The sequence below is a fragment of the Plasmodium cynomolgi genome, chromosome 12 (genome assembly GCF_000321355.1).
Source record: "Plasmodium cynomolgi strain B DNA, chromosome 12, whole genome shotgun sequence".
NCBI classification, from domain to species: Eukaryota; Apicomplexa; class Aconoidasida; order Haemosporida; family Plasmodiidae; genus Plasmodium; species Plasmodium cynomolgi.
The window spans coordinates 1,487,345-1,508,069 of NC_020405.1; the positions used below are offsets into that span (position 1 = coordinate 1,487,345).

Consider the following 20,725-nt stretch of genomic DNA (forward strand, 5'->3'; position numbering starts at 1 on the left):
TCCCGCAAAAAAGACATGAATTTTGGTGATGCACAGAAGATTGCTTCTTTTTTTTTTTTTTTTTTTTTTTCTTTTTTTCCTCCTTACTGACCATTTGATCGCTTACGAAGTAGCATTAATCTTCATCTCATCACAATTATGGCAATTACTAAATTTTTCCTTTTTTAAAAAAACGCACATTGGGAGGCAAATGTTTGCAAGCTCTCTTTGCGCTTTGCGCCTCTATCATATCGTATGGCTGATGCTGCATTTAAAAGCGGGAAAGGGGCGAAGCTTCGAGGAATGGAAGCAACGGGATAAACAGAACCAACAGACACACTAGAAGCAATAGAGGCTATTGTGTCGATCCCCTCGAGGCGAGTTGCAACAAATGATGTAACATAAGGGCGTTTACGTTGCCTACACGTATATATTTCCTACATTTGTTCTGCCCACGTGGCGAAACTGAATTGTTGTGTGTGGAGAGACTTCATGTGGATGCCTCAAGAGGCGGGTCACCCTTGCACGGGGATATGTTTGCCGAAGGGGGAAGATGGACAAGGACATATAAAAAAAGAATGCATTACACTTTTCTTTCACGTTTGGGCAACTCACCGATCGCTATACTACCCCTTCATCATTTTGTTTGTCCCCTTTGCATGTCCGAAACCGAGGACTGTTTAAAATTCATGCCGTAAAAATGCCCTTCATCCCCAATTGACCAAAATGCAGTGTTGCAGGGTTTGTTAACTCTTTCGTAATCCTCTTTTTTTTTTTATTTTATTTTATTTTTTTTCATGCAACCTTGCAAAGGTTTGAAGAACGTATAAAAATGTTTTCCTTTATGTTTGGGCTATTATAAAGTATGCATTTTTTTTTTTTTTTTAATTCAAAGTGGAAACTCCATTTTAACATTTCCGCGTTTTGCAAATAAGTAGCTGTTTCTTAGTGAATGCTTTTTTTTTTTTTAATGGAGGGGAATTATCGTTGCTTCCACTGGGGGGAATAACCTCCGCAGTACATTAACACCTCAAAAAAGTGTCTACATAAAAAAAAAAATTTCCACTTAAGAAATTTCCTTCAGTGATTTCTTCCCCTTTTCATACAATATCATGGATGGGGAGAAAAAACATTTCAGCAAAGTCAGCCAACTGTCATTAGCGAGAGGTTAAATGTGCATTAGAGGAAGTCTTGGGGTGGGGAAGATATACACCTCCTCTTTTTTCGCTTTTGCTCATAGCACACCCTTTTTTGCGCATGGCGTACCTGGGCAATTTCAATCCGCTTCATCGCGCGAAAGAAAAAATTGGCTAATTTAGTGTAATAAACTGGAAAGATAAAAAAAAAAAAAAAAAGCAGCTAAACGGGTTATCACTATCACGATAATTGAGCAGTTATTTGTAACTTTAGCAGCGAAGTTAGGTGTTTTTTTTTTTTTTCCTTTTTTCCTGCGTTTATAACATTAAAGGGTCCCACTTTTGCATTCTTTGGGCGAAAAGAATCTGGGTGAACTTGAGAAAGAGGGCTACTCCACTTTGCGTTTATTTTTTCCAAATTCACAAAGTTTGCCATTCCTCAAATGTTCATTTGTGTTTATGCAACTGATTGGCAAAAACATATGGAGCGTTAGCGGGGGTAAAGAAAAAAGCTGCCTAAAAAAATACACTTTACATTTCACCGCAAATGCTTGTGATCCAATATAGCGGTAATAATGTGACGATCTGGACCAAAACAGCGCGCGCAGATTCACACGTTCAAGCACATGCACACGTATGTACACATGTACCAGTGTACACACGGACGGGACTGCAGGCGTTGGATACGTATAAAGACACAACATCGCTTGCAGCCTTTTCGTGGTTAACTAAAAAAAGACGTAGCCTGTGAGCCGTGTCCCTTTTTAAGAATTTTGCCCTCCTCCATTTCATTCGCGCCTCCACCTGAAACTTCCCCTGATTCAATCTACCTGCCCACTTGTGGTTTTTCCAAAATGGGGTTGATCAAAAGTATTTTTTACCCGAACATCATACCAAGGATCAAAAACCAAATCAAGGGTTACAACATCAATCAGAGTGTGAAGAAGGCACTGGGTAGGGCATAAAAGGGGGCTCAATACAACGCCCAGGGAGTACCATGTAGAGAGACATAGGGGAAGAGAGAATGAGAAAAAAAAAAAAAAAAAAAAAAAGAAAAAAAAGGGGAAACTGTTTACGCACTTAGCTATGCGTTTATGCAAGCACACCCCTGTGTATATTATTTTGCCCGCGCTTAAATCCACGTTCCCGTCCTTTCTGCGTAGTGTCCGATACAGGCATCCTGACCATCCACTTTTGGGCCCCTACATTTAAATGGTCCATCTCCCTGGCGAACATCGTTGACATAAATAGGGACCCAAAGCTGCTTTCCCTGCCCCAGCAGTTTGGTAATTACTAACCCCATTTCTACGTTAATCAGTTTTGTACGACGTATGCACATATCGTATTTATCGTATTTTTTTTTTTTTCCCATTCCTTTTTACACCATTTTTATATTCCCCCTTTAACGCGCCATGCTTCTCCTTAGCCATATGTCTGACCGGGTTGCTGTTCACAAGATTCGCCTACGTCATTAAGCCGCGAAATTATAATTTGCTAACCAGTAAGTTTAGCAGAAATGGAAAAGGCTCCTCTGCGGGGGCGCGTGCTGGGAGACGTTCGCACATGTCCGCACAGGCGTTTATGTGTGTATGTTTATAAGCACGTTTGGCGGCACGTTTGGCGGCACGTTTGGCGGCACATTTGGCGGCACGTTTCATGGCACGCTTGCCTGCACATTTGTATGTATGCTTGCACGTGTGCACCCATGGCGAACGCCCATTTTTCCTCCCCCTCTGTAGTAAACTTCTTCATGAGCTTAACGGCGCTGTATCAGATTGCACGTATCGCGCATTATAAGTATAATACGGAGTATAAAAATGGTGTCATTGGGGAGAAAAAGGAGGGCGCGCAATGAAACGAAAAAAAGGATAAATAATAAAACGTACAAAAGGAGAAATGATAAAACGAAAAAAAGGAGAAATGGAAAAACGTAAAAAAGGAGAAATGATAAAACGTAAAAAAGGAGAAATGGAAAAACGTAAAAAAGGAGAAATGATACAACGTAAAAAAGGGAGGAAATAAGCAAGTAGCCAAGTAGACGCACGTGATAAAAATGATAAGCAAAATTAACAACACCCGTGTCGTAGTCACATGCGGCGTTATTTTGTTTTGCTTTGCTTTACTTTGTTTATTTTATTTTATTTTATTTTATTTTTGATTTTTTTTTTTTTCCACCCCAAATGACACAATCAAGCAACCACATTTTTAAAGCATAAACTGCTCCCAAGGGGCAAAATAAGTATATATTTTTAAATACAAAAAAATAATCACACACACAAAAAAAAAAAAAAAAAAAAATTAAAAACACCTTTTACAATTTTCGAATGTAAAAAGGCATACAATGGGAAAGACGCATTCCATAAAAATGTTAACCACAGCGGCAGGGGGGAGGAGGAGGAAAACAATGCTGTCTCACACAGTTGCAATAAATGAGAATTTATTTGCCAACACTTCGTCATGTTGCACGAGCAGGATTGTCAGAATATATAAATCGTGTTAAATATGCGCACATCATTTTTACCCCTCATGGGAACGATTAATCGTTGCATTTGAGCGAATGTAAAGTCTAGCAGATAGTGGAGAGCTACAATTTTTCTTCCTCTTTTTGCAGCTGAAGCTGAACCCTGCTTTCCTTGATTTCTCTCTGACTTGTGTTCACCATTGCTTGGAAATGCTTTATCCTTTCTCGTATCTCCTTCAAATGTTGCTTGATTTATTTTTTTTTTTTTATAAACTTATTAATGTAACTTAATCTCAGTTTTTTCTCCTTCTTTGAACTGGGGAAAACAAAGGATGATATTTTACATTCCATTTTGATTCGTCTTCTTATTTTTTTTCTTCTTTTTTTATGTTTTTCCTTCATTTTGTTCCTATCCGATATGATGTATGACCGTACCTTGTCCTCTATGTCATTATTCAGGTTAATTTCCAGGTTGAATTTTCGGACTGGTCTCTTCTTCACGCCAACCATTTTGTAGGAGAATGATCACAGGGGGAGAGATGGGAGTTGTTAATTAAGCAATGCGGAGGTGCTGGTGACTTCTAATTTGCTTGCTTTCATACGGACGTATGTATGTACATTTATGGCACTAACGAATTGATCACCCGGTAGGGAAAATGAGAGTGTCTATCTACATCCCCCCACGGAGTTTTTGACTGAATGGCCGGGTCCCCTTCTCTACCACTACGTACGTAACGGGTGGCAAATACACGCAAGGAAAAAATGATCTTCTACCCCCCCCTTTAACATTTACAAATTTTGTAAAAAGAAAATGAAAAAAAGATGCATTTTGAGGAATGAAGATGTCTCTCTACCAGCACTGTTCAGTTGCGTTAATTATTTTCGTTATATGGCATGATGCCTCGTTAAAGTTTTAAAAAAGCGAGAAGGAAGAAGGGGCATAACCCTGGGGGGAACAAAACTGCTCAGAAAAAAAAGAGGAGCTGCCTGGGGGGGAAAATCGAAGGACGCATATAAATATGCAGCCTGGGCATGGCACAATTTGGCAAAAATTTTGACGATCGATTTGATGAAAAATTTGCAGTGCCCGTAAGTATGAACAGCAGCAGCGAGGAAAATAAAGAAGATGAAGTAAATGCCCAAGAAAGCAAATCAACGCGTAAATAAACTGTTCCCAATTGGGTAAACTATTTGGCACTTTTAAGAACATACAAAATGATTGCATACATTTATTTTATGTATAATATTCATACGTATCCATTTCAAATGATTGGAAGGAAAAAAATTTATTAAAAAAATGAAAAGAAAACGTTTATTCGAATGGCCCCCCCAAAAAAAAAAAAAAAATACATGCAATATCAATGGCTGCAGAATAGAGGAAGCAAAAAAAAAAAAAAAAAAAAAATTGCTTGCCAAGAAATTGGAACAAAATAAAAATAGGTGGTTTTTGCAAAAATGTAGAAAAGTCGTGTTCGGTGTTTGCATTCGTAAATAAGAAAAAGTACGAATGACAAGTTTGCATAATTTGTTTATATGTATATGCAAGTATGTACATATTTACGCATAAATATAATGCGAGCGCTGCTAGGAGCAGGGTCCTTGAATAACGCAACCTTTTTTTTAGGCAGCCAAGAAAAAAGTGGCAGGCCACCCCTCCTCCCCTCATGCTAGCCTTTTTCAAATAAATGTGACAAAAAAAAAAAAAAAAAAAAAGAAAAAACTTCTTAACCACATTTGGACCAAACTCTGCAACAAATTTCTTCATTATGAATACTGAAAAAGGAGCCAACATTCCGAATTGACATTGCAGAGAGCTGTCTCGTGGCGTTTCCTTTTGGACGTGAAAATGAATGAAAAGGAAAAGGAGAGGCAGAAGGCCGACGAGAAAAAGTGTTAGTTTGGCTGCGACGTTTGTGTACATTTGTTCACGTACGCTTCGGACGAAAAGGCGGCCGAAAAGAGTTCACATTTGGGAATTTTTTTTTCTTTTTTATTGCATTCTTTTTAAAAGTTGTAACGTTGCGCGTCTGCACAGACAATGTGATGGTGATTACATTTAATTGTTTTTTTTTTTTTTTTTTTTTTTTTTTTTTCTCACCCGATATGTGGACTACCCTCTCCCCCTGTAGTAATCGACTTCGACGCGCAAAAGGCATTGACAAAATTTGACATGAGCAACTACAATGAAGATTTTGTGGTTACAAATAATATTCTCAAGTACCACATGAAGAGCATAGAAATTTATAACTATGAGAAAAATAAAATTTATGATAAGGATGAGCTGAATTTATATAAAGATAAACTCATCCATAAGGACAACATCCACTATTATCCGTATGAGTTGTATTTTAACACGTACAGGAATATCTACAAGGAGGACAAGGTGCTCCTCAGCTTGCCCAATCGGGTGAAGAAAAAAAAGGAGAAAGAAACGGAGGAGAAGGAAACGGAGGAGAAAGAAACGGAAGAGAAAGAAACGGAGGAAAAGGAAGCAGAGGAGAAGGAAACAGAGGAGAAAGACAAAGAAGACAACGCATCGAGTAAGGAGAATCATCCCGCGTGGGGAAAAGCGAACAGGATGACACTAGTCCGCGAAGCGCAGCTGTGTTGTGGGAAATATGTACATGTGCATATTCGTATATACTCCAGCGCAGATACGAGAGGGGCCGCCATTTTCATTGTTTTTTTTTTTTTTTCCCACCCCGCACAGACACATTCGAGGAAGAGCAGGGACTAGAAGACGACTACAACTTTGATTATAACAAAAGTGAAGATGAGCTAGAGAATGAAGAAAATGATGAGAATGTCATATAATTAGGGGAATCCGAACGAGAAGGGAAATCCGGCTAACCGCTTCCCTTATTGGGGTTGCAAGTTTGCCATCCTTAAGCGCCTCAGAAAATTGCGTGCTGATCAGAATGGAAATTATTTCTTCTAAATCTTCGTAGCTGCTAAATAGGTAATTCCTTACCTCGTCTGGGGAAATAAAATTAACGTTCGCGTAGAGGTACTCGTTGGTGCATTCCCGTATCTTGGGGTATCTGCCATGGGGTGGAGAAACATTTGCGGATGGAGAAGCATTTGCGGAAAGAGAAACATATGCAGAGGGAGAAACGCTTGAGGGTGGAGAAACACCTGCAGAGGGAGAAACACTTCTGCGTGCGCTGTTTGCACAGCGCATGCGCTCGCGTAACGTGCGGCCCCCGCCGCTTGACCAACCTGTGCAGGAGCATGTGCAGGACCAGGAAGAAGGCCAGGCGCTTAACATTTAAGTGCAGAGTTGCACACATGAAAATATTTATTGTCAACTCCGAAATCGTTCGAACGAGCGAAAAGGTTCCGTATTTTTCGAAGGTGGAAAGGAAGAAGTTTAAAAAACAAAAGGCCGCAAAATTATTCATCAGGGAAAACTTCACAAAAGAATTAACACTTTTTAAAAATGTCTCCAGTTGTATTAAGTTGAAATTATTCAAGTAGTATAAAATTTTAATTAAGCAAATGTTCACATATTCTAATAATTCAATTTTGTCTTGATATTTTTTTTTTTTTTGTTTTTTTGCCTGTCTCTTTTTTTTTTTTTTTTTTTTTTTTCCCCTTTTTAATATGCATTTCGTGCCCCCCCCCCCGCCGCATTCTTCGTCAGTCAAAAAAATTACATTTCTGTCGAAGAATATGTTATAGTCATGAAATATATTTTTTAAAAAGTCAAACTGGTCTTCTCTTTTTTCGAGTGAAAGTATTTCGCCTAAGTTGATGTTGTGTAGGTGCAGGGCAAGTGGGTGTTCCCGTGCAGTTTGCTCTATGTTAGCAGCTGTTCCTTCAGTGTGGTCTCTCCGAGTGTCACCATCATTATGCTTATCCGTATCCATATCGTGATACTGATTGTTACACTTGTGGTCATTACCCCCTTTGTGCCTTCTGCGCCCAGCCCTCCCCTCGTTGAACGCACGGATTATCTCACCGACCTCCTCGTAGTCGCACCCCATATAAAACATCCTGTAGTATCTAATGTACAGAAACAGTACGTCGTCCCGGATGTAGCCAAAGGTATACACATCTTTGTATCGGACGAGGAAATCGAAAAATAAAAATTCAATAGACTTCTCCCGTCCCATCTTCATCACATTCGTGTACGCATAATTGCTATACTCAGTGTGCGCGGTGTAGTAACACAGGGTGTTAAAAAAACCGCTAATCAGATAGTAATTATATTTATTTAAGAACAGCAGGTAAAAAATGTGACTGTACAGATACGATTCGCTATACTCCAAGCATTTAATTACGCTGATATTTTTTTTCGTTTTGTCTAGCAAGAAATGGACGTCTTTTATTAAATTTTCCTCCTCAACTGATACCTTTTCTTCACTTTCGCTTAGATTTATATCGTCTACGAAGTCGTTGTTGATGAGGATGTTCTCGAATTGGAGGTCTCTCCGGGGGGGGGTACCACTTGGAGCGGCGTTACCAACTGGAGCGGCGTTACCACTTCCAGCGGTGTTGCCACTTGGAGCGGCGTTGCCAACGGGGTTGTATCCGCCGATGTCGCCCGAGCAGGCCTGTCCGCGCATAAGCCCCTTCCTCGTAGAAGCAAACTTATTCTTGTGGAAAACGGAAAAGCTCGTGTACTTCAAAGCGTAGTTGTACAAATAAATAAAATTATTAATTTTGTTAAAAACGGTCTTGATGAGGCCATACTTGTATGGACGATTCAGGAACAGTGCGGTGATTTCTTCTTCGTATGTGCAAGTGCAGGGATTGTTGCTGGTTCCCCCGGGGAGACTTTTCATCCTCTTATCATTCGAACGATTGGCATAACTCACACTGGGGGCTCCCCCATGACCCTTCAAATATATCGGCTCGTAATAATCACACAAATGGACCGTTACATTATCAAAGACGTTGTAAATGTTCGTCCGGGATGTGCTCAAGTATTGATAAATGTTACGCTTACTTTTTCTAACATTGTCATCCATTTTTTTTTTAAGGTAAAGTTCGTATGGGAAATCATGGCAGTATTTGTTGAGAACGTTGGAGAATTCGAACGTCTCCCTCTCTCCACAGGAATTAAAAGTGGCATAATTGTACAGATAATTCAAAAGGAATAAGCACATTTTATTTGTCCTGATATTTTTTTCGCATAATAATTTTAGCAGCAACTGGGTTAGTATGTTTATGTATTTTTTTTTAACCTCAAATAGGACGTACATAAGGACAACTTGGTCCTCCCCAGCCTCTGCGTGGGGGGTTACCTCCCTCTTTTGCTTTTCCTTTTGGCGTTCCTCCCCGTTGCTGCGTTGGCTCTCCCCACTGCTGATTTGGCCCTCCCAATCGCTCCTTTGCCCCTTCCCATTGCTGCTTTGCCCCTCCCAATCGCTGCTTTGATCCTCCCCACTGTCATCCGAGTCGAACCGCTCGTAGAAGTAATTCTGGGTGGGTTCTTCTTCCTTCGTGCGGTTCTCCCCGTTTGTTCCTACAGCTGGGGTTAGCTCGTTGTTCACACCCGTTTGCTGCGGTTCCATGTCTACCTTAGCTCTTCCCTCAGGTGCTGTCTTCCTCCCCCTGTTCCTCCTCTGCACAATTTTATCACTCCTCTTGAAAAAGTACAGCGGGTATGACGTTAACAAGAACGCAGTCAGCCCTAGACATATCTCCCTAACGAAGACGTGCGAATCGCCTATGTCACTTTCGTACACATATTCCTGCAAGTAGAGAATCAATACTTTTGCTACTTTGTTAATGTCTAATGATAACGGAAAAACGTCCTTGTTTTGTTTTTTCCCTTCCTCTATGACCTCCTCCCATGATATATTCTTCTTAACAAGTTTGACTTTTTGCTTCATGTAAAAGGAGGTGTTCCTTCGTTTTTCCCTTTTCTTTTGCGTCGCTAAGTCATGAGTTACTTCCACCTTTGTGTCACATCGGGGCTTCAACTTTGTGGAATCTACTTCGCGGTCACTTTCGATAGTTGAGTTATCCCCGAAGGAAGGCCATTTCTCCCCAGCAGTCGTGGCTCCACCATCGCGTTCCTCGACAGAGTACCCATTTGTACACACGCCATTGTGGAGACTGTCATACGCCCAGGATTCTCCATCCGACTCTTCAAGGGGCATGTTTATGTTGGAAGAAGAGCTGTGCCGAATGCTACTTTCGTAGCTGTTAAGGCGGGCACTCCTCTTTTCTTTACTTCCTCCCTTTTTGGACCTGATGAGTCCTCTAAAGCTGGTAGTGCATTCCTCGTAAAGGAACAAAAACTGGGAGATGTACCTTCTCCTTAATTTGTCCACTATGTTAAACAAAGCAAGGAGGCAAAATATCTTCATATTAAAATCAATGGGGTATATCTCAAAGTTGATTTTTTTAAAAAAAAAGGCATCATTCTGGATAGGGTTGTTATTTTTTACATCCAGTTCGTCCATATTGAGTACAGGGGAGGAGCTCATCTGATAATCCTTCTTCAGGAGAGCATTCTTTATCCTATAATAGGAGGAACACTTTTTTAAAATATAATAAAATAGTTTAAATCGGAAGAAACGTCAGGAATTATTTCTTCACTAACGAATAAAAGGAGAATGAAGTAACCCTTCAAATGAAGGAAATTATCCTTCTCCTTTACAATTTTCAAAAGAACATTATTGTATAGGTAATGAATGGCTTTTTCTCTTTTTAACAGATATATGGGCATGTAGAAGAAAATTTTGGATGCTTCATATTGTATAATTTCATTATAATGGAACAAATTATTTTGTAAAACATCGAGAAAAAATGAGTGTGTTTTTTCCTTCACCAAGAAATAATCACATTGACATATACTTTGTATGAGTAGACATATTGAATGCCTTAGAATTTCTCCCTTTTTAAATTTATATATTCTTTTTTTTTCGTTAAAAATGATAATTTTTTTTATTTCGTTTTGTAAATTTTCATCGATATGTTGTTCCAACTTTAACAATATTTTCGAAATGCATATGATGGATCCATGCTTTATCCATACATTTTCTTCGTAGCTTTTTTTCACCAAAAAGGGAAGAACCACCTTTATGAAGTAGTCTCCATTGTTGGAGGACAGATTAGCTAGCGATTCTGCTGACAGCAATCTGATATTCACATTTTCGTGAAACAGCTTAAAGGAATATAAGTGGAAAATCACTGGGTATTTGTACAAAACGAATTTGCACACATCTTTTGTTTTTATGATGATAGACTTTTTCAAATTGATGAGCTCGCTGAAGTTGCAAGTCGACAGGATGTCAATATTCGTGTTGAACATATCCTTTTTGGATTCCTCCAGCAGTTTTCTGGTGCCCACGTGGGCTTGGGTCTCTGGGAAGCCGCCTCCCTTCGCAGCGCTGCTATCCTCCTGTGTTACGCAGCCATCCTTCGCAGCGCTGCCATCCTCCTGTGTTACGGAGCCACCCTCCTGTGCTGCACCGCCCCCCTCCTGTGTTACGCAGCCATCCTCCTGTGTTACGCCGCCTTCCTTCGCAGCGCCGCCCAACCGCCCCTTCTGCAGCCCCTCATAGTAGGCACTTACCGCATCGCCGCTAAAAAACAAACTCACAAAGTGCACAATATCGTTGAAGAATATCTCCCTGTTGTGGAGGGAAGAAGCCTCCGAAGAGGTACCATCCAGTGAGTGCCCATCAAATTGGTAAAAAAAGTTAAACTTCCCAATAAAAATTTGCAGAAGCGACATGGCAGATTTCCTCAAATTGATATTATCCTCGAACAAAGACAGTACTATCAACTTGGTGAATATTAAGTGGAAGAAAAAAAATCGGATCCCCTTCTCATTCTGCTCATAACACATTTGAATAAACTTATTGTACTTCAAAAGACTATACAACAGAACAAACGTGCTCCCCAAAATTTTATCTTTGTTCATGTACAAACTTTCCACAATTTTCCGAAGAAGAAAATTAATAATTTCTGTGCAAAGGCTTGTCTTTCCAAAGAGGTAATGAAATAAGGTGTAATTAATGGTGCACCAAATGTTGTAATCATTATATTTGGCTAGCTCGTTAAATTTTTCTATTATTACACGGACGTTTTGCATGCTCAGATGGGATAATATGTTTCCGAAGCTTTTGGAGAGGCACCACCGAATGTAGGTACTACTGTCGTTAAAATAATACAACAGGAGGTTCAATATTTGTAGTATGTCCTTTTCGCAGGTATATTTTTTCTCTGCATTTGTGAGAAGTACTTGTTCTTCTCTTTTAGGCTGTAAATTCCACCCCTCCTTTGTCTCCTTTTGGTACATGCTGAACACCTCGTTGATGTTTAAAAATAGGGGGAATTTATCGAACAGATCGGAGTGAACAGGTTCGCTTGGGCCAACGTCACGTGATGGTGTCTTCCAACGTGGTGAGGGGGACCCTCCCCCCTGGAAAGACGTCCCATTGTTAGCAGCCTTCCCATTATTAGCAGCCTCCCCATTGTTAGCACCCTCCCCATTGTTAGCTTCCCCCCCTCTTGGCAGCGCCATTCCCGTAGTTTTCTCCAAAAATAACAAGGCGTAATAACCGAGGCAAAGAATCTTCAACGACTTGGACATTTGCGTAAAGTCCAAATGGACATGATTTTGAATAAAAAAAAAATTATAAAAATTCGCGTAATTTTTTAACAGCCTTTTCTCACCCCTTTTCAGCAACCTTTTATGAGTTAGTAAAACTCCACATAAAACTAAATTGCTGAATTTAACGCAACAGTTGAAGGAAGCAATGTTTGAATTGGTCACTACAAAGAAGTCATCCTCAAGTGGTGTCTTTTTCTCAGCCAGGGAGTTTATTTCCACCAATTTTATCATAAGTTCTTTGGAAAAAAGGATAAACTTGGTGAAATAAATTTTCTCATGATGTACATCATTCCTCCTTAAAAACTGTGCATACAATATAGAACATGCTTCCTTCGCTTTGTCGTTCTTCCCCACGTAGTAGTAAAATATTTCTTCAATATTAAGTAGCATATTTCTACTTACGGAGAGTAGCTTAAACGGGATGTACATGCAGAACGACAGCCATATGAGTAGGATGTATAAAATTACCCATGCGTTGTTGCCATCATCCATTCTATTCGACTTAAAGTTCGTCAAATGGTTAAAAACGAATTCGTTTTCCTTCAGTTTGAGCAATAAGTCAACTATGTTGCTTAAGCAGAATGAGTCACATGGAAAAAAAGTTTTAATTTTTTTTTCCCCCCTCACGGATATCAGTGTGTTGTAGTATTTGTATACCTCCTCTATCACTGTGTACATCTTCAGGAGGGTTTCTTCATCCTCCTCCTCCTTTGTGTCATCTAAAATTTTGTTACTCCCCTCCTTTTCTTCTCCTTCGATGTGACTTCCGTGGCTGTTTTGTACTTCCCCGTTTGATTCAATGCGCGTCTTTTCCTCACCGTTGTTACTCCTACCTGTTTGCTTTTTTCCCCTCTCTTCGCTACTACCTCCCACATCACATGAAAGTCCCCTTTCGCCAGAAGCTACCCTCCTGCTTATCTGTTCACGACCTCCATTTGCTCCCCCCAACTGCTTCTTAAAATGAGATAGAATCCTTGTCAACAGGGTGAAGCTTTTTTTAAAAAATCTAGAAATGGTTCCACCAGCAGACTCAGGTGCGGGTCCAACACCGTTTTGGCTTCCCTATAGCTATTCAGGCAATTGTTTAAATAATTTAAATTTTCCAAAATGAGGGTGAAATTTTTTATCACTTCGTTATCGTCATCCTGGTTGAGGCACCGTCTTACCAGTTCTACTTTCTCTTTGACGTTATCATACTCGCGAAAGAATGATATTTTGTTTTCCATCGTTTCGGTGTGTGTGCAAGCGGGGGGGGAGATGAAGAAGAAGAAAAAGAAGACGAAGAAGAAGAAAAAGAAGACGAAGAAGAAGAGGAAGACGAAGAATAAGGCATGCCTGATGGGCTATTCCTCCCCTCGCCACGCGTTGTGTAGAGTTTAATGGGCCAACTCGCGCGAGGCATAAACTATGATAGGAAAAAAAAAAAAAAAGAACCTGTTGGAGGCATCCCTTCGCAAGTGTTCCAACGACCACACAGGTTATCATCATTCCGGCGGTTAAGCCAATTTTTTCCTCAACGTCGTTGATGGGCAGTCTCCCCGAAAAAAAAAAAAAAAAAGTTCAGCTACTTCACATCGGCCAGGCGCATGTAGTGCTTGCGCAAATGCGTACATTCGCCGGACAATACTCACCCAAGAAAATAAAAAAGAAATAGAAAAATATATCCGCATGGGAGAGGCAAAAAAAGAAAAAGAAAAATATACCTACATGCGAGTGGCCAAAAAAAAAAAAAAAAAAGCAGCGCAATATTCGGAACAGCTTTACCCACGCAGTTTTCTCACCCACGAACAGTTTGACGCAAAAATAATGTCAGACTCGGTGATACGTTATTTTCCCAACTTTGAGAAGAAGCCGGATATGCGCGAGAGCTTGTTCTCAAGGAGGAATAGAAAAGGTACTACATGGGGAGCGCACAGTTCATTCGAGCCAACGGATGGGCATAGGTCTCTTCACAGCGAAAAGTTAGGCAAAAGTGTAGGCAGTAAAATATAGCAGCAGACGTACTTTTTATATGCGGCACGTGTATATATGTTTCCTTCCTTGAGGGATTTTCAAAGAGGAGTCGAACTTTTTGTGAGTCCTCTCAGACGCCTGCATGTGTTTCTACCCGACTCGCTTTGCGTTCACACGCGTGCGCTGCGTATGTGTTTGTGGGATGTGCTCCCAGTTACTGCCTTTGTATGTACGCATCGGGTGACCCCCCCCTATGCATACTATATGTGTCCACTCCTTATGCATACTACATGTGCCCTCCTACCCGAGCAGTCAAGATCGCCCTCAAAAGCATCAGCGGAACGGCCGTTTTGAAGAAAAACAAAATACTTATTAACGGAAACGAAACCCTCGAATCTGTGCTGAGTTTCCTCAAGAAAGTGTTTAACAGAAATGAGCACATCGTAAGGAAAGCGCCCTCAGCGAGCAGGCTAATAGTCATATAGATGTTGATACGACCATGCGTTCATCCTTTCTAAACATGGTGTGTACTTATAAGTGCCCTTTTTGGGAAAAAACCCATTTTTATTTCCCCCCCCTTCTTTTTATTGCAGTATCTGTATATTAACAACACCATAAAGCCAAACCTTGATGATTTCCTTGCCGATCTTTTCGATGTAAACCGTTATAAAAAAAAAATCAGAGTGGAGAAAGCACCACGTGCATACTGTACAACTGTGTGTATATATATGTAGTGCCAAATGTACCCCCACTGTAGTGGTACATGTAATCGTGCAATCTATTTCATCGAACAGTTCCCCCTCCCCCTTTCCCCTTTTTTTTTTTTCAGCTATATCAAGTTTCGAACTGTCTAAACATCTCATATAGTTTCACCCCCGCGTATTAAGAGGTAAGGGGAGAAGTGAGCATACACGAGGGAGGTGCGCACGGAAAAAAAAATGGAAAATGCCAACTTCATCATGTAAAGGAGAGTACATAAGTGAGTTTGTTCTCTAGACATGTAGAAATACGTACTTATGTGCCCACTCCCTCCTGGTGGGCTTTTTAAAAACAAATGGAATAGCTGCACACAGAATGGAAGGAAATTTGGGGAGGAGGCTTGCACACAGCTTCTCCTTTGCCTAGGCTTATATTCTGTGGGCCATTCGATGCGTTTGAGAAGAAGCAAAAAAAGGGGTTGCATATTTTCTCGTTACTGTGATCAATTACCCCCCTCCCCATTTTTTCTCCCTTTTGTGTGTATCATCCATTTTCATTTCATTTTTTTCCCTGTTGTGTCCCCCCTCTTGCTCATATTTTTACTCAAATTGTATTTCCTGGAAAAGCTGACGATTTCCCCATCGCTGCTTCCGCCGCAGCTACTGCTTGCACTGCTGTCGCTGTTAAGAGGGTTATTATCACTACGCTTATTGGGGGAAAGCAACGGGTTAGTCCCCCCCTCATTTGCGCCATTTGCGCCTTTTGCGCCTTTTGCGCTTTTTGCACTTTTGCATACGTTCTTAGAATTGACACTTTTTTTGCGCGTACCCATTTTTTTGCTCAATTTATAAACTTGGGAGTTAAATATGGCATCCTCAAGTTCCTTCCGTTGTTCCTCCATTTGGCTTTCCCTACTCCGTTCATCCATCTTATGGTTATTTTTTTTTAAACTTTTAATGCTATCTGTATATTTTTTAATTTTTTCTTTATTATTTTTTTGTTCCTTTTCTAAGATTTGTATTTTATCATTCAGGTGAGCTATTTTGGCACTCTGTTGTTGTATTTTTTTTTTACAGTTTTCGTTTTCTTCGATTTTGTCCCTTACAACTTTGTTCAATTTTTGCGTCTTTTCTTCCAGTGCCGTAATTTTGCTGTCCTTCGTGTTTATATGTTCATTTATTTCATCTTGTTTTTTTAAATTATTGCTTACGTCCTGTTTATTTTTTACATTTTCGTTCCGCAGAAGTGTGATTTGTCCCTCCAGTTTTTTTATGTTTGCGTGAAAAATATTTATTTGTTTGTCTCTTTCTTGTAGCTCTTTCATCAGATTGTCTTTTTCGCATTCCACTTTAGAGATGTGCTTACTTTTGCTTGTCCCTTCCTGTTCCAGTTTGTTTATTTTATCCTCCAGTTCTCCCTTTTCCTTTTTCCGTCTGCTTATTTCCTGCACGAGGCATTTTTCATTTTGCTTTAATTTCGCGATGTCCTTTTCCCTCTCGCTGCATATGCACTGCAGTTCTTTGCACTTTTTCACGAAGTTGGCGATCTGAGGGGTGAGGAGGACGAACGTGTCACTGGAGGTATCTGCACCACTGGACGTACGTCTGCAGTATTGTGCGTATGCTTGCATGCTTTTTTGTATGCCTATATGCTTTTTTGTATGCCTACATGCTGTTTTGTAATCCTGCATGCTTATGCATATGGCCGCCCCTGCGAATGCTCCCACCTGGGAGGAAAAGGCCTCGTTCTCCTGCCGAAGGCTATCTATTTCATCCTTATTTTGGAGCAGAACTAAATTCAGCTCCTTTATTTTGTTAATTATGTTGTCCTCCTCTCCAGCAGTTCCATTTTTGCTCGCCTTCACAAACGAATTTCCGCTGCTGTTGTTGCTGTTGTTATTGTTACTGCAGCTGTTGTTGCTGTTGCTATTGTTTATGCTGCTATTTTTGCTATTTCTTTTTGTGTGCACTTCCTTTTTTTCTTCTGCGAATGGGGAAATAAGCAGAATATACGTGAGTGGGGGAAGAACACACAACGTAGTGTAAACCCTCCGCGCAGCCAACACGTGAGGATTATTTTACATATTTTTATTTTATCATATTTTATTTTAATTTTATTTTAGTTTTATTTTAATTTTTTTCCCGCCCTTGGCGCTACCGCTGCAGCGTTCTGCCTAACTCTTTGGAGGATAGTCTGGATTTGCGGAGCCCTTTTTTTTATCTTTTAATTTATTCATTTAAATTGAGCAAAAAAACGTAACTTTGTCCTGTCGTGTCTGTACCCGAAAAATGAACTATCAGGAATGCCTCCACAAATTTGTTAATGCGCATTCGGATAATTTTCGGCAGAGTTTTTACGCCGTCGTGGAGAGTTCACAGGTGAGAAGTAAACTGACGGGGGATAGGGAAGAGTTTCTCCTACATAATTGTGTGCAAAAAAAAAAGGGCGAGACCCACAAAAAATTTCACTTTACTCTTTAACGCTCTTCATTAAAAGGTCTCCTTTTTTCGTAACGTGTCTGCTTAACGCTGTCTTCTTGGGATATTCCCCATTTTGTGTTTTTTTTTTTTTTTTTTTTTGCAGATAGAATGTCTTGAATGTCCCATAGAAAAAACGAGCACGGATAATTTCCTCATCAAAATATACATTAACAATATTGTAAGTTAAAAAAGATCGCACGGATGATTGCACATGTGAGGGGGGATGCGTTCCGCGTGCGTGGAGTGTACCCTATTTGGAGAGTACCCTATTTGGAGAGTACCCTACTTGGAGTGTACCCTACTTGGAGAGTACCCTACTTGGAGTGTACCCTACTTGGAGAGTACCCTTTGTGGAGTGCACCCTTTGTGGTGCGCATGGGTGGGAAGGAAGTTCACTCCGAAATGAAAATAATCGAGGGGTGTTCCTCTTCACGCGCATGTTAACTCACTTCTTTCATTTTGGCTGTTTTGTTTTACTCATTAATTTATTTTTTCCGCCAACATACAGATACACAACATCCGGACGTTCCTGTTGACTTGCTTGAGCGGGTCGGTGGGGAATATTCTCCACAACACGAACGTAGACAAGCAGGAAGCGTGTTGCTACGTTACGGCTGACGACGAGGGGGCTAGCCACGACGGAGAAGGGGACCCAACCGGGGACGCGGGCCAATCTGACCAATCTGGTCAACCTGGCCAATCGGAGGAAGGTAGCCAAAATGGCCAAAAATCTGCCAGGCAGTGCTTCAACAAACAGGAGGATTTTTTACGCAAATGCAAGAAAGTTCATAGCCTTCGGAAGAGTTTGGAAAATGCCCACGTAAGAACAGGGGACACTATCGGCTTTAGGGACGACATTTTGCGGTACTACATATGACAGTTCGTTTTTCGTGTGCAGTTTTGGCCGTCCATTCATGTGAGGGCTCCCCCAGGGGAAGAAAAAAAATAAAATAAAAAAAAAATACACACGCATTATGCATATTACTGCGCATGTGCACACATCGGATCCTACGTGGATAGTCCCAGCCAATCAGTGAAAAAAGCAGCCACGTGTTGCGCGACATGCCGAAGCGGAGCCTAGCCTGTTTTTTTCTTTTTGGTGGAAATATACACATCATCGAGGCGGTAATTCGTGTACTGCTTGTCTATCTGCTCATCCGTCCTCCTCTCAAAATTGTAGTTAGACGTAATGTTAAAGTTCATCATTTTATTAACACAGTCATAAAACTTTTCCACATTACGCACAATGCTGGCAATTTTATTGTTTAGTAATTCGCCAAAAGATCGCGAACTGTAAATCTTGCCATTCAAAATACAGAACATCTGAATAACCTTTTTGCAAATAATGTTCTTTACTTTATATATATGTGTTAGGGAAATGTGAAAAATGGAATTTGTGTTGTAATAAATGTGTATGCTGACCAAATCATGTGGCTCATTTTTTTTTAAAACAGGTAAATTGTCGTAGGTAATGTCAAATAAATATCCTTCTTCATCATCACTGATCATTCTCCCCACTCGTATTTTTTCATTTAACGATAGGTGACTTCTACTTGTGTAAAATGGAGAAGTGTAAAAATAATTCAACGCATTTTCTCTATTATTTAACATGTTCTTGGATAAATATAGGTTATCAACGTATTCGATTTTGTTTTCCTTTTTCACCACTGGTTCGTAGTACTCCTCCGGGGCAGCCATTTTGGTTCTTCCCTTGGCCGCTAAAGTGAGGGGGCAGGCAGGCACGCAGGCGATCAAATGGACTAATTAAATGGACTAATTAAATGGACTAATTAAATGGACTAATTAAATGGACTAATTAAATCAACCAATCAAACCAGCCAATCAAATGAGCTGATTAGCAGGTTATTCGACCATCTCTTTGAGCAGCAGACACGTGTATGTTCACACGTATATATATCTGTGCATGCACATCTGCAGCACTTGGCCATGTGGCTTGCCTTTCCCCGCCTGTTGGGCCCTTCACTTGTCCTAAATTTTGCATACCAATATAGGCGTTGTTCCGATGTTCTGCTGTTCTGCTGTTCTGCTGTTCCGTTGCTCCGATGTTCCGCTACTCCTCCAAAAATATTTTTTCTTTTTATCCTTTTTGGGGAAAGTGCATTTCCCCTTCTTAAAAAAGTTTCAATGGGACTTATCAAATGTGCGGCAAACATGTACACGCAAGCATAACCTTGCATTCATTAAAAAAGGAAAAAAAATAAATGGTCAAGGGTTTTACTCTCGCTTTGTCCTGCTAATGCTTAAGCGGAGATGATACGCTTACGTACGCACAACTCCACAGTTGAGGAAAGAAACGGCGCTCATACGATATGAACAATCTTAGGCAAAGGTATCAGCGCGCCACTTTAAAAGGAATACCCAATTGTTTGAAAAAAGGAGAAACAAAGTATGTATTTCCCCCCCAAATGTAATTAGTTCTTTCCCTTTTTTTTTTTTTTTTTTTTTTTTATGCTTTCCCCTACATTTGTGATTTGCCCCTTTTTTCCCCCCACGGCACGAGCCAAATGGTGTATGAAGAGACCACACTATGATCTACCGAACAATGTCATTCCTGCGCACCAAAATAAAAAAATAAAATAAAATAAAATAAAATAAAAACGGAACAGATAAAACCAGGATAGCGAAAATTAAAGCAGTGCAATCCTGCACAAGAAGCTATGCGAATCTTTTTTCACATGCCACTTCGCTAAGTTGCCGGAAAGAATAATTTGCCATCCTTTTAAGTTATTCCTCCCGAAAAAAGGAAAAATCTGTACGGACGCTAAACCAAAAACAAACAACGTCGGCACGGTATAATTGATGAGTTACTTCCAGTGAATGTGCAATTGTTCACCGCTCATCTTCCAGCATGTTGACTTACAATCACCGTTAACGCCATTTTCAATTTATCTCTTTTCACGCGCAGGTCTTACACTCCTGTGCGATCAAGCAGCTCACCCCTTTGCTGACTTTATTTTTCTTTTCCATCGACAAAATGTGTAGTAATACAGAACAGTAAAAAAAAAAAAGGAATAAAGGAAACAGGAATGAAAAAAACAGGAATAAAAAAAACAGGAATAAAAAAAACAGGAATAAAAAAAACAGGAATAAAAAAAACAGGGATAAAAACTACAGCAGTAAAAACTACAGCAACAAAAACCACAGCAACAAAAACCACAGCAGTAAAAACTACAAATCGAGAAAAATTAAATTCGTGTTAATCGCTACTTTTTAATTAAATATCTGTTAACAAATGTTGAAATGTACTTTTCGCAAAGTGCTCGCGAGGAGGCTGAACTGCAAAGCGCGCATATTCATGTTTACACATAGGTGCACATCCGCAGCGCACTTGGAACTACGTGTCTCTCCTCCGTGCATCACTTTGCTGCTTTCCTCCCCCCCAGTTCGTTCGAAATGGTTGGTGATAAAACCATACAGCCAC

The 20,725-nt window shown here is 40.2% G+C and overlaps 8 protein-coding genes across 8 annotated transcripts; 4 read left to right on the forward strand and 4 right to left on the reverse strand.

Moving 5' to 3' along the window:
• The first annotated feature begins 1,529 nt into the window (after positions 1 to 1,529).
• PCYB_124460 (hypothetical protein) lies at positions 1,530 to 2,974 on the forward strand. The gene is made up of 4 exons (XM_004223779.1): positions 1,530 to 2,069; positions 2,279 to 2,401; positions 2,542 to 2,616; positions 2,855 to 2,974. Exons 1-4 carry the CDS (start codon positions 1,970 to 1,972, stop codon positions 2,968 to 2,970), a joined length of 414 nt encoding a protein of 137 aa, XP_004223827.1. The 5' UTR covers positions 1,530 to 1,969; the 3' UTR covers positions 2,971 to 2,974.
• Positions 2,975 to 3,699: 725 nt separating this feature from the next.
• Positions 3,700 to 4,086, reverse strand: PCYB_124470 (hypothetical protein; the record flags this gene model as incomplete). Its single annotated transcript, XM_004223780.1, has 2 exons — positions 3,700 to 3,796; positions 3,851 to 4,086. 2 exons carry the CDS (start codon positions 4,084 to 4,086, stop codon positions 3,700 to 3,702), a joined length of 333 nt encoding a protein of 110 aa, XP_004223828.1.
• Positions 4,087 to 5,422: 1,336 nt separating this feature from the next.
• On the forward strand, positions 5,423 to 6,390 carry PCYB_124480 (hypothetical protein; the record flags this gene model as incomplete). The annotated part of the gene is made up of 3 exons (XM_004223781.1): positions 5,423 to 5,468; positions 5,706 to 6,116; positions 6,287 to 6,390. 3 exons carry the CDS (start codon positions 5,423 to 5,425, stop codon positions 6,388 to 6,390), a joined length of 561 nt encoding a protein of 186 aa, XP_004223829.1.
• Positions 6,310 to 13,377, reverse strand: PCYB_124490 (hypothetical protein; the record flags this gene model as incomplete). Its single annotated transcript, XM_004223782.1, has 5 exons — positions 13,174 to 13,377; positions 10,073 to 13,105; positions 6,796 to 9,992; positions 6,428 to 6,617; positions 6,310 to 6,354 (listed from the first exon to the last, which is right to left on the reverse strand). Exons 3-5 carry the CDS (start codon positions 9,990 to 9,992, stop codon positions 6,310 to 6,312), a joined length of 3,432 nt encoding a protein of 1,143 aa, XP_004223830.1. The 5' UTR covers positions 10,073 to 13,105; positions 13,174 to 13,377.
• Positions 13,378 to 13,957: 580 nt separating this feature from the next.
• On the forward strand, positions 13,958 to 14,990 carry PCYB_124500 (hypothetical protein; the record flags this gene model as incomplete). The annotated part of the gene is made up of 4 exons (XM_004223783.1): positions 13,958 to 14,132; positions 14,417 to 14,547; positions 14,698 to 14,760; positions 14,934 to 14,990. 4 exons carry the CDS (start codon positions 13,958 to 13,960, stop codon positions 14,988 to 14,990), a joined length of 426 nt encoding a protein of 141 aa, XP_004223831.1.
• A 366-nt stretch (positions 14,991 to 15,356) lies between these two features.
• Positions 15,357 to 17,039, reverse strand: PCYB_124510 (hypothetical protein; the record flags this gene model as incomplete). The annotated part of the gene is made up of 4 exons (XM_004223784.1): positions 15,357 to 15,509; positions 15,600 to 16,349; positions 16,530 to 16,786; positions 16,982 to 17,039. 4 exons carry the CDS (start codon positions 17,037 to 17,039, stop codon positions 15,357 to 15,359), a joined length of 1,218 nt encoding a protein of 405 aa, XP_004223832.1.
• A 52-nt stretch (positions 17,040 to 17,091) lies between these two features.
• PCYB_124520 (hypothetical protein) lies at positions 17,092 to 18,160 on the forward strand (the record flags this gene model as incomplete). The annotated part of the gene is made up of 3 exons (XM_004223785.1): positions 17,092 to 17,181; positions 17,387 to 17,461; positions 17,792 to 18,160. The coding sequence occupies 3 exons, from the start codon at positions 17,092 to 17,094 to the stop codon at positions 18,158 to 18,160; spliced, it is 534 nt and encodes a 177-aa protein (XP_004223833.1).
• Positions 18,161 to 18,474: 314 nt separating this feature from the next.
• PCYB_124530 (hypothetical protein) lies at positions 18,475 to 18,969 on the reverse strand (the record flags this gene model as incomplete). The annotated part of the gene is made up of 1 exon (XM_004223786.1): positions 18,475 to 18,969. A coding segment is annotated over one exon (495 nt), but the record flags the coding sequence as incomplete, so codon positions are not given.
• Positions 18,970 to 20,725: the final 1,756 nt, after the last annotated feature.